Here is a 12964-nt window from a genome sequence, read left to right on the forward strand (position 1 = left end):
AATACCTGCAATAACATATCGCCTGGTTCAATCCTCCCATCAGCCGCCACTGCTCCGCCTTTCATGATCGAGCCAATATAGATACCTCCATCCCCACGCTCATTACTCTGTCCGACAATGCTGATACCCAGGAAATTGTACTTTTCTAATTAAATAAATATGGTAGAAAATATAACACAACACATTTATTAAAAAAAAAGCAGATTGAGAAATTACCATCTATGGAAGACATGAATATAGGATCTCTCCAAAGTGTGCCGCCTGATGGTGTGCCGCCTGATGGTGTGCCGCCTGATGGTGTGCCATATCCAAATGTTGTTTATATTTGGCTCTGCATTGTTTCTTATTTATAAACCCTGTATACAACAATCTAAGATGTGAATGTATTATCTGATTCATTGACTTCATACTCTTCCGGCCACGATCACTATATGGAAGGTGGTGGACACAGCATGTGGGGTAAGCAGTACACAGCAGCGGACCTTCTCAGCCCAGGTTAAAATCTCTGCAGAGGATCATTTCTAATACTCTTTAATGAATTATAAAAATCACCAGGAATTAATTTATGGACAACTTCTGACATTACTATTATCTAATCCTATATATGTAACTGTACCCTTGCTGTTCCTCACATTCTCTGCTTCTCCTTATTCTGCCTTCAGTAACTTGCTCTCCTTTCCATCCCCCCACACACACTTCCATTGTCCTTTAGAATGGAAACGCCAAAGTAACGGGACCTCTATACCCAAAGTGTCTTTGTCTATTTATGTTTTCTAACACAATTTCTTCCATTCTGTTAAGTGCTGCATAAGATGTTGTGGATAAATACTGGGTAGTAATACTAGAAACAGAAAGCGCTAGCCCATGTCATGAAATTCATATAGTATCATTGCGTCCTATTACATAGTATTGTACCAGAATATTTGTAATTCGAATCAAATCAATCGCTGCTCCTTTGGAACCCACACAAACAAGGAGAATACACAAACTTCATACAGTGTGTGCCCTGGTCAGGAATCCAACTCATGACCAAAAGGTTAGGATGTAGTAATTCTAACCACGGTGCCACCATACAGCCAAACTGGTATTATGGAGAAAAAATGTACAAATCAAAGCGGTTTTTTAAAGTTATACTCTCTCTGGTAATTATTATAGTATTGGGACAGCAGAGGGAACGTGGAGATGTTACAAGGAAGGTGGCTTGTTAGTTATACTCACCCATGTTTAAAGTGACTGTGATTATATTCAGAGACATGGTGGAGTCTGTGATGCTGCTGAATGAAGAGGACTGGGAGGGGAGAAAAACCGGGTTACTAGTGTGTTTATACACATTCCCTTTCAGCACAGATAATAGTAATATACAATTAGCTGCATTTAAATAAAGTGGCTGAGTCTTTATGTACAAACAGCAAACTGTATACTCCCTACTCACCCGATCAATGCGTGGGGCTTTTGGTTTCCTTCTGCGTCGTTTGTGTCTCCTCATTAAACGTGATGCACTACTCTGCTCCGTGGAGTTACTGAACCTGTAAAGAGATGAATAATTGTATATAATGTTACCGGTGTAATGTGCATTACCACTACAAGCATTGCTCCTTTTCAAAACCCAAAATTTGCGTGGCTAAACCTGGTGATTGTAGCCACGTTAAATGGGCGCCCAAATGGAGAAACAATTGAAATGCTCCGTCGGGTGCCTACTTGTATAGACGCCCAGCAGGGGGTCTCAAAACATTTGAATCATCCCGAAAGCGGCTGTGAAACTACACATCCCAGCATGCACTGCTATAGTTTTAGCATGCTGTTATATCAAAAAGGTTGCAGTGCATGCTGGGATGTGTAGTTCCACAGCAGCTGGAGGGCCAAGGTTGAAGACCCCTGGCCTAGAGCGGTGGTCGGGGAACAGGGGTAAATTACTCCACATTCCTGGGGGTAATGGATGGACAGCCGGGCATGCATATGAATCATTCTATAATATAGAATGATTCATATGCATGTCCGGCTGTGCTGCAGGGAGGCTCTAAGCTGGACGCCCGGTGAGATGTTACCACCAGCGGGTGCCCGGCTCCTTCCCTGCATGACGTCTCTCCCATAGTTCCGAGGAGCAGCCGGGCGGACAGGACGGCAGCGGATGCAGGAGCGGGGATTAAGGTGTTATTTTTTACTTTTTGCACAAGCGGCACTACAGGGGTATTATATGGGGGCACTACTACAGGGGCACTATATGGGGGCACTACTACAGGGGCATTATATCGGGGGGCACTACTACAGGGGCATTATATGGGAGCACTACTATGGGGGCACTACTGCAGGGGCATTATATGGGGGCAGTACTACAGGGGCATTATATGGGGGCACTACTAGGGGCATAACTATGGGGGCACTACTATGTGATTTCCTTCCTTTCAAATCAAGGGGGTAACGTCGGCGTATCTAAATATATTTTGGGGTAAAAGGTAAAAAAGTTCCCTGACCCCTGGCCTAGAGTGTTTCTAACAGTGAAGGATCCTGGTGTAAACAAGTAAAATAAGAATAAAACATGTAGAAATTGTAGTAATTTAAGAATGGCAGGGTTTTATTGTTTACTGGTTTAGAGCAGTGTGCTGAGGAGATTTTTGTGCTTTCTAGATAACCCCTCCATATATAGCTGCTACTGTACTTCTAGACTGATTTTTACTTTCATTTTGTTTATTAATGTCAGGGCCATAACTAGGGGTGTGCGAGTGGTGCCGTCACACAGAGTGCAGAGCTTTGGGGGCAGCACAGACACTGCCCTGGCTTCTGGCTAGCAGGGTGCCAGGAACAGCACCCTGCAGTCAGGACCGCTGCTGCACTACCATCCGGAGCGTCCTAAATAATCCTAAAGATGCTCCAGGCAGAACGGGTACGACCACCCCTCCCCCTGCAAAATTTTGGGATTGTAAGAGGATGCTTGATCGATCTTGACAAGCTGCTCCATGCCAATTTACATTTTCTGCCAGCTGCAGAACCATGGATGCGTTTAAGATGTTGAGATTAAAATCTCCAGCCATCCTAAAACCTGATCCCAGCTGACACTGAAGAGGTTGCTATAGTGAGGAGGAGATCCTTTTGTCTGGCTGTCACAGACTGATCACACTGCAAGGCTATCACAGACTGCATATCCACGTTGCTAACAGCTGATACAGCCGAGAACCTGTATGAATAGCCTCTATCCCGGAATGTAGAAGAGGAATCTAGACCTTACACATTGGCCTCTGAACTCCATAGCAGCTGGAGAGTGACTGATCTTCTCTTTGGTTTCAAGTTAACATCTTCCACCTATAGCATTATTATCAGTGTTCTCCCCAAGGCCTTTTTGATAGGCGCTCCATCCGGCTTTTTTCTCACGCCGCCCAGGACCCAGGGCCAGCCCAACTGATACCCCTTTTTCCACTGGCCAAAATACCCGGGTTATTGCCGTGTCAACCCGGGTAACAGCTCAGTGTAAAAGGCTCCTAGGAAAAAATCCCGGGGCGATTGACCCGGTATTTCTTCCCGGGTCTCAAGCAGGGTTTTACACGGGTAAAACCCTGGCCAGGCTCAGTGGAAACGGGTAACCTGGGAATTCCGACCCGGGACCAGTTTACCGCATGAGGATTGGCTGGTATTCGGAAGCTGTCTGTGACAGCTGTCACCGTGGAGGGAGAGATTACAGCCTCCCCGTATGATCCGGACTGTTCTGCTTCATATGGGGAGGCTATAATCTCTCCCTGCCTGGTGACAGCTGTCACAGACTGCCTCCCAAATGACAACCCCCCCCCCTAGAAAGGACCGCCTCCCCTGGTTGCCGGCCCACTCCGGTCTGTCGTTCAGGGGAGATTTGGAGTTTCCAGTGCTTGGTGTATATTTAGCACTGGGTGGGGTGAAAGGGAGTATTGCAGACCATGGTAAAGCTATTATTACATGGTTTTAGATATTTTAAATAGACATACAGTGCATAAAGTCTTATACACTTTTATTTTGGACTTTATCTCTATTTAAAATACCTATAACAATGTAATAATGTCATTACCATGGTCCTCAGTACACCCTTCCACCACACACCAGGGCTAATATACAGCTTATTTGTTGCTGTATCTGGGCCTGAATCAGTGATGGGTGCTATAGGATAACCGCTGTGTCTCTGTATGCAGCAGCTGTGCTAAAATATACAAAAGCTGCAGGAGGTGTCTTTTGTAAATAGACGCCCGCTGCCGGCTTTTGTTATCTGATGCTGGCCTAGGGGTGCCGCGGAAAGACTGATGAGGCACTAAGGGTGCCGTGGAAAGACTGAGGAGGCACTAAGGGTGCCGCGGAAAGACTGATGAGGCACTAAGGGTGCCGCGGAAAGACTGATGAGGCAGTAGGGGTGCCACGGAAAGACTGATGAGACAGTAAGGGTGCCGCGGAAAGACTGATGAGACACTAAGGGTGCCGCGGAAAGACTGATGAGACAGTAAGGGTGCCGCGGAAAGACTGATGAGACAGTAAGGGTGCCGCGGAAAGACTGATGAGACAGTAAGGGTGCCGCGGAAAGACTGATGAGACAGTAAGGGTGCCACGGAAAGACTGATGAGACAGTAAGGGTGCCGCGGAAAGACTGATAAGGCAGTAGGGGTGCCGAGGAAAGACTGATGAGGCAGTAGGGGTGCCGCGGAAAGACTGATGAGGCAGTAGGGGTGCCACGGAAAGACTGATGAGGCAGTAGGGTGCCGTGGAAAGACTGATGAGGCAGTAGGGGTGCCGTGGAAAGACTGATGAGACAGTAAGGGTGCCGCGGAAAGACTGATGAGACACAAAGGGTGCCGCGGAAAGACTGATGAGACACTAAGGGTGCCGCGGAAAGACTGATGAGACAGTAGGGGTGCCGCGGAAAGACTGATGAGACACTAAGGGTGCCGCGGAAAGACTGATGAGGCAGTAGGGGTGCCGCGGAAAGACTGATGAGGCAGTAGGGGTGCCGCGGAAAGACTGATGAGGCAGTAGGGGTGCCGCGGAAAGACTGATGAGGCAGTAGGGGTGCCGTGGAAAGACTGATGAGGCAGTAGGGGTGCCGTGGAAAGACTGATGAAGCACTAAGGGTGCCGCGGAAAGACTGATGAGGCAGTAGGGGTGCCACGGAAAGACTGATAAGGCACTGCAACTGTGGCCAGCTAACCATTACACAATTTCAATAAGTCTTTGAAGAAGAAAATAATGCCTACACTCCTATTTCCTAACAATTCCACTGTGTTATCATTTCCATTCTAAATCTCAGTATATCTACAAGCCATGTATTTAATACATTTATCAAAGAATAGAAAATTATAGTATACTTGTGTAGAGTTTAAGCTCAGTGAGACCCAGGGGACTTGGGAAAACATGTAGACCTGTATCTCTGTCACAATGCATACCAGATTTAGCAAAGTATGTGAATTCAAGCATTTAATCAGATCAATGTGTGAAGTAAATTATCCTCGGTATACCTGCTGGTAGAATCATCCTCATCAGAGTCAAAGAAGCTAGTGGAGTCCAGCTCACTGCTCATTAGGGTGGATGAACTTTCATACCCTCCTGTGTCTCTGCGCCTCTCCATCTTTGAAGTGCCATTGAGCCTGGGAGCTGTGATAGGGAATAAACAAAGTGAAAAATTTATTAAATTATTATACCACTCCAGAATTAGGTTCAGTTTTAAAATCTATCTGGAGAGGTTGTAGAAAAATTTAAATAAAAAAAGAAATCCTAATTTACAATCTTTCAAATCTCAAATTTCTACAAAAGAGACATAACAGAACAAAATGTGCCACAACACTTTGGTGCAACAGAGAAACTGTGTCTGAAACTCAATGGGGTCACTTAGGAAAATAGATCTAAAAAATGAATTTTTAGCAATCACATTGAATAATCTTTCTAGCACAGTTTAAAAAAAATAAATGGGACAATAGTCTACTTTAGTATGGTTTGCTGCAATCACATGTGGGCAATTCCACCAGTAACGGAATCACCTTTATAGTGATAAGCTCTATTCATTATACACCTGCGCACACTAATGTGACCAGTCATCATAACCCAACAGACCATGATAAACCCCATATGTGGTATTATCAAAATAAGCGCAATCTACAAGTTATTCTTGATAAATCCGCCTACTTTCACAGTCTGTAACGCAATCACCATTCATGAGACAGGTTACTATGTGCGTGTACACAACAATGATAAATTTAGCTCCAGATTTTCACAATTGTATTGCAAGATGGGGACATCCAGGGGATATCTCTGCATACAATTGTTAACAGTATGACAATTTGTGTAACCTGGGCGCATTATTTACTAAAGTAACGGAATCACCATGCTGTGGTTATGGAGTCACCAATGGGGAACGAGCATGGTAAAGTATACAGATTACAATATGTCTGCTACCTACTAATGCAGCTACTAATACTTATATTTCCTACTATGGTTTACAAAATATTTGAGGACAAAAGTACACAATTTGGAATGTATCAACATGGCTCAATACTTGTGAATAAAAGTTGACAGACATACAAACAGATTCAGATACATAGTAGTGCAAAGCAAAAAGATCAACTAAAAATGGGTACAATAAAAGCAAAATCAAAACTAATCAAGTAGCACATTCAAGAAATGTAGCCTCTGGAACAGGACGTCTAAAATAATATTGTCCCCTGTTATTGATATTGATGTGTTGCAACAATTTTAACATTTGTGTTTCATCCACCCAACAATTGTCCTCACTTAGTGGGAAAATAAACACAACATTTATTGACAATAATATCCAACACTCTTGTTCAGGATTATTTAAAAAATTACTCCACACACGGTTCACTGCAGCCTGTGTAATCAATGACTGAGATCAGCTGTATAAATGGTGGCACTTACTCTAATGCCGGGTACACACTAGACGATGTCTACTGTGTACGACCTCAGCAGTGGAGGGACCCGGCATCGGCAAGTGCATACACACTTGCCGGTGCCAGCAGAAACGGAATGACAGCGGGGGGCCATGCTGCTGAATGCAGCATGAATATCGCCCGTCCAAACTGCATGCAGGTCCGACGGAGGATGTCACTAACGATGCCACATTGCATTACCCTCACTTCATAATATGCCACATTGTAGTGCTGCCAGTTCACATTATGCCACACAGTGCCTCTAGTTCACTTTATGCCAGAACTCAATTCCTGCCCCCCAGCTTCACAAAGGTTGTAATCAAGGAGAAGCCTACTCTCTGACAGTGCTGGGCTTACTGACTAGCTCAGCTGTGTCAGAGTGTGTGAGATGGATCATATCAGTGTGTGGCTTTACTGAGAGGGAGAGACAGAGATCGCCACTGACCAGTCCAACTTTTTAGGCCCGGGCAATGGGCTGGACCCATTTTCTTAGCAGGCAATTTCGGGGACTTGGCAGACAACTATATGAGTTGGTTCTGGAACACCCTAAGCCCCTGGGTCCCATAGCATTGGCACTCCCTGCACCAAGTATAGCTACGCCCTTGGATCTACTTCCTGATCAAAGTAGCAACCTAACGTGATTCTGTTACCAAATATATGATATGACAGGCTGAAAAGAAATGTTAGGATAATCTCCTTTTAAAAATGAGCTTGTATTAAAAAATTTTAATATAAAACCGAATTATGAAGCAATATCTCAAAATCTGAATAAAAACTTTTTTTTTTTACCTTTTTCGGTAACAGAATCACTTTTATGTTGTATGCTATGTTTATTGTGTTAATTTAACCACATCAGAGAGAATTATTTATGGCTTTTAAATTGCCTTATTTACATTATATTAACCCTGGTAATGATATTATATGATAATTTAATCAAACACATTTTCATTGCTTTATATGCAAATGAATGAAATCCTGCACATAATATTGTTTTCATTCAGTGAACACTGAAGCAGGGGTCTTCAACCTTTGGCCCTCCAGCTGTTGTGGAACTACACATCCCAGCATGCCCTGCCACCAATTTGATATAACAGCATGCTAAAACTGTGGCAGGGCATCCTGGGATCTGTAGTTCCACAGCAGCTAGAGGGCCAAACGTTGAAGACCCCTGGAAAAGGTATGCATTCCGCATCCCGGCGGTCTGGATGCAGACGCTCCTATTACTGGTGCCGAAAGCCCGGCACCAGCATCCCGACCGCCGTGACACTGAAGGTAAGTAACGGAGTGTTAGGGTTAGGCACCGGGGAGGGGGAAGTTAGGGTTATGGGGCGTACACACAGTACGACGGGGGAATGGTCAGATAATGATCGTTATCTGATCGTCCTGCATGTGTTGGATAATCGTTATCGAACATCCAACACATTCTGGAAGCCCCTTACAACTATAACGACCTACGATTAACGATCGACCAGGTATGCCTGCTTGCACGGACTACCGATGGTGGTCGATAACGACCATACGTGGCCGCGCATTGATCATCGTTTGGTCTTTTGTAGGGGCCAGAAGCTGTCAGATTTAAACGATAACAATTGGGATTGTTATCGTACAAATCTGACAGCTTATCTGACCATGTGTACGCACCACTAGGCACTGGGGGGGTTAGTGGAGCGTTAGTATACCGATCAACAAGTGTCCGCATGTTAACTATCGTGATGCCGGCGTTGGGATTCTAACACCTAGGATCCCGAGAGCTGGCATCTCATACCGATTCCGTTTAAAGAGCCCTCGTATAAAATACTAGATCACAAATCAAAATCATTTTCCTCTATCTGCAAAATATAGCCCTTCAACTGATTAATAATGCCAACGTCATGTACCTGTGTTGACTTATATGCTCTATGTCCATATTTTCATGGAATTCCCTATGTATAACGAAGAACTGGTCTGTTCCCTGCTCTGTGTTGTTCTTCATAAAGACTGGAACAGATACAGAACGGAATTCCATATTCAAAATGAGTGGGTGTTTATGCTATTGCGGTCTATGAACACAAAATCTCCCTAGCATGCCTATTGCCTCTGGCATATGCAGCCTATTAGTCACCACTAAAATAAAACAAACAAAAATATTATAGAGACCAACATAAATCACAAAAAGAAGCTATTTAAAATGAAATTAATCAAACTTGACACAACAAGGAGTTAAAAATATGGATGCTGGTATATCACTGTCAAAATATCAACAAACCTTACTAAGCACTAAGGACCCCATTTAACAACAAATGTAAATACTAGCGGCATATTTAGTTTAGTATCTATTAGCCTATTGCTGCCAGTGACGGGATTCAATGTCATGCACATGCGCGACGGTCAGTCTGTACATGTGCATGACTGTTTAACCCGGCGGGACCCGGCAGTCCTTGAGAAGGCTACGCTGAAGCCGGAATGGAGGTCGCATAGATCTCGCCATCTACAGATGACGAGAGTGATGCAGTACAAACAGCGGTATTCTTAGATTACAGCTCTTTGTTAAATATTGAAAGCATGACATAACCCCTTTAACGACTGCTAAGGGGGTTCTATATTGATGTTCAATAAGGTCCTAAATATCAATCTATAGCTACAAATAAAACAATTGGCAGTAGGCTATATAGAAGCATGTTTCTGATGCTGGGTACACACTGACCTATATATCAGCCGTTCAACTGATGGCAGATCTATCGTGTGCGTCAGCCAGTGAGTACAGATGATGTCGTTCACAGACAAATCGCGTTGGCTGTGCAGCACAGCGATGGCAGATAAATCTGCAGCTATATTGGTGCATTGTGCTGTGTGTACGGGCGGTCAGACGACCGCCCGTACACTTGCTGCAGAGGCCGCCAGTGACTGACCGCTCAACTGGATGGGCGACTTACACTTACCAATCGTCAGACAGGACTGCGGATCGGCCGGAAGGCCGATTTGTCGTCCTAGTGTGTACCCAGCTTGAGAATATAAAATACAAGCTGAGTTTTATGGCTATTTGTTTCTTTTAGATAGTATGAGAACTATAAACAACATTGTTCAATTCTTGCCTAGATTTTTTTTTTTAAAAACGGTATTTTTCATAGGACATGCAACATGGCTGGCTGGCTGGCATTTCAGGATCTTTATTTAATTTGCATACATAAACTAGCATGTAAAAAGCCTCTGTTTTAGGACAGCTCTTATTGTTATCCTTTCTGTAAAAGCTGTATTACTAGAATACCGGAGATGCATCATAGAAGGATGTGATAAGAGTGGGCTCCAGTCATTTGCATCAGATAATCCTTTAGACTAGTGACTTCTGATGTTATCAGAGGAGAGAACTGTGAGAAACCAATCAATGCTATTGACATACATACAAACCTGGTACTACTAGATCTCGTGGAGCACCAGCTTATGAATAGCACGGTCTTACACAACATTCTTCTAGTCTCAAAATTCACACTATTCTTACAAGGAACCTATTGTGCAAATTTTATTTATAAATGTTATTTTATTTAGAAGACCTATTACCCTACATCTTAATCCTGGCATTTAAATCATCGTGCCACAAAGCCCTGAATTACACCCTCAGTGACAGGCCCCACTTCCAGCCTGGCACATCATCTCTATGGTGATTAGCCTGGACACACTCAGTATAAAGAGATCTTTAAAACCGATGACAAACAAAGCTGGAGTGCACTTTATTATAGCAAATGTTTCTTCCTCAACTACGAAAATCCCAAAATGCATGAATTGTGAACCTGCAACATTCGGCACATCTTGTGCTAGTCAAGACACATCAGCCAAAGCATGAGTAGCTGATAAGACAGGAACACGCAGGCAGTACACAGGGCATGACATTACAAACATAACCAGGACAGATTTCACACTGATATCTGATCTGCGACATGTGATGTCTTTTCCAGCAACTAAAATAACCGGTTTAGCCAAACAAACAGAGCGGTAACAAAGCAGGAAAAAGAATGCACAGGGACTGGCCGTACTGAACAGAATTTACATAAAGCAATGTTCCCAGCATAACCATAAATACAAACACCACTGTAAAATACTGGATGTCTCCTTAATATAATTTATTTTTAGCTTCAATTAATTCTACAATTTTTTATCCAAGATATATAGTGCTTTTACTTTGTGTTCAGCAAACAACAACTTTTTATATGGAGAACTGTGCAGGGCCTTTCACTACATATCAAGTTAAAAGGCAGATACCAGACACTCACACTGGGGACTCCGCTGATGAGGCTCTGGGTACCAGAATTCAGGGTGCAGATTGAGAGGATGCCTATCTTGGTGGGCAGCAGACTGTGTTCTTGTTCGACTCCTTTCCCTACTTCCAAAGCAAAGAACCATGACCATTTTGATAGTACGGTACTTCCAATCACACTAGCTGTCTTTACAGTAGGAGCCGTTCGTCCACTGAATAATCCCACCCCTCATTAAAGATGCAGGTATGAGGCCAGCAGCATGAAACAAAACACACAGTATCCAGTAATTCCAGGTACGTATTGTGGATCTGTTCCTCAGAATTAGCAGATGTCAGTCTCCATCCAAATATTTTCATGCGAAAACCTTCTTTCATAAGACTTGCTCTTCACACTGAGCCACCTGTGAGAAAACGTATGAGTCTGCCCTTACAGCACTTCATGCCTTGTTGTGTAGTCTCCTCCTCCTCTCCCACGCTTACCTTGTAAAGGGGTGGCCAGAGAGTCTCTGAGCAACAAACCCTAAACAATGTAGTTACCTGCAGGGTGTGGGCAGATCCCAGTCTCCTGAAAGTTATGTCAAATGCTTTGTGACAGTCTGGAGGGAAGCTATTGTTCACCCTTCACACACCTGGTGCCACTGGAGCTTTGAGAACAGCCTGAATAATTCACCAGCACAGCTCTGAAAACAGAGAGGCTCGCACAGCCTGACAGCATCACTGCGTACAGAGTCCTATTTATCAGTGGCTCCAAACCAGTCATGGATACCAAAATGAAATATTAGGTCAACCCAAAAATCTGTACATTAAACAAAACGTGGGCGATACCATTTATTAGAAAATGCTGCAGTGTGTATAAGTCACTTAGTAGTAGAGGTGCACTTTCTGCCAAATTTTTAAAGGTGAGCTATTCATATTCCCTAGGACAAAAGACGTCATATATATATATATATATATATATATATATATATATATATATATAGACACACACACACACACACACACACACACAGTGCCTTGCAAAAGTATACACCCACCTTTGCATTTTTCATGTTTTGTTGCCTCACAACCTGGAATTAAAATGAATTGTATGAAGGTGTGCATCATTTCATTCACAGAACATGCATACAACTGTGCAGTTGTGGTTTTTTTATATTGTGAATCAAACAACATTTAGGACAACATAACAGAAAACTTCAGCATGCATAACTATTCACCCCCTAAAGTCAGTACTTTGTCGAGCCACCTTTTGCGGCAATTACAGCTGCAAGTCGCTTTGGATAAGTCTCTATGAGCTTGCCACATCTTGTCACTGGGATTTTTGCCCATTCCTCAAGGCAAAACTGCTCCAGCTCCATCATATTGGATGGTTTCCACTTGTGAACAGTAATCTTCAAGTCTGACCACAGATTCTCAATTGGATTGAGATCTGGGCTTTGACTAGGCCATTCCAACACATTTAAATGATTACCCTTAAACCACTCGAGTGTTGCTTTAGCAGTATGCTTCGGGTCATTGTCCTGCTGGAAGGTGAACCTCTGTCCCAGTCTCAAATCACAGGCAGACTGAAACAGGTTTTGCTCAAGAATATCCCTGTATTTAGCACCATCCATCTTTCCCTCGACTCAAATCAGTTTCCCAGTCCCTGCTGCTGAAAAACATGCCCACAGCATGATGCTGCCACCACCATGTTTCACTGTGGGGATGGTATTCTTGGGGTGTTGGGTTTGCGCCAGACATCGCGTTTTCCTTGGTGGCCTAACAGTTCAATTTTAGTCTCATCTGACCAGAGCACCTTCCCTCTTACATTTGGGGAGTTGCCCACATGCCTTTTGGCAAACTCAAATCGTGT

At 43.7% G+C, this 12964-nt stretch overlaps 1 protein-coding gene across 3 annotated transcripts in view; it reads right to left on the minus strand.

Moving 5' to 3' along the window:
* DVL3 (dishevelled segment polarity protein 3) overlaps positions 1 to 12964 on the minus strand; it is a 103508-nt gene that overhangs the window by 17166 nt on the left and 73378 nt on the right. For 2 of the 3 annotated variants that reach the window (XM_088479727.1, XM_088479726.1), the window contains exons 5-8: positions 5463 to 5598; positions 1433 to 1526; positions 1219 to 1288; positions 6 to 145 (exon numbers count right to left, since the gene is read on the minus strand). In XM_088479727.1, coding sequence (XP_088335853.1) covers positions 6 to 145; positions 1219 to 1288; positions 1433 to 1526; positions 5463 to 5598 — 440 coding nt within the window. Of the gene's footprint in view, positions 1 to 5; positions 146 to 1218; positions 1289 to 1432; positions 1527 to 5462; positions 5599 to 11131; positions 11533 to 12964 lie in introns of those variants that run through there. The other variant, XM_088479728.1, reaches the window with a different exon arrangement.

The sequence above is a fragment of the Taudactylus pleione genome, unplaced genomic scaffold, assembly GCF_031769625.1.
Source record: "Taudactylus pleione unplaced genomic scaffold, aTauple2 ptg000244l, whole genome shotgun sequence".
Taxonomy (NCBI): Eukaryota; Metazoa; Chordata; class Amphibia; order Anura; family Myobatrachidae; genus Taudactylus; species Taudactylus pleione.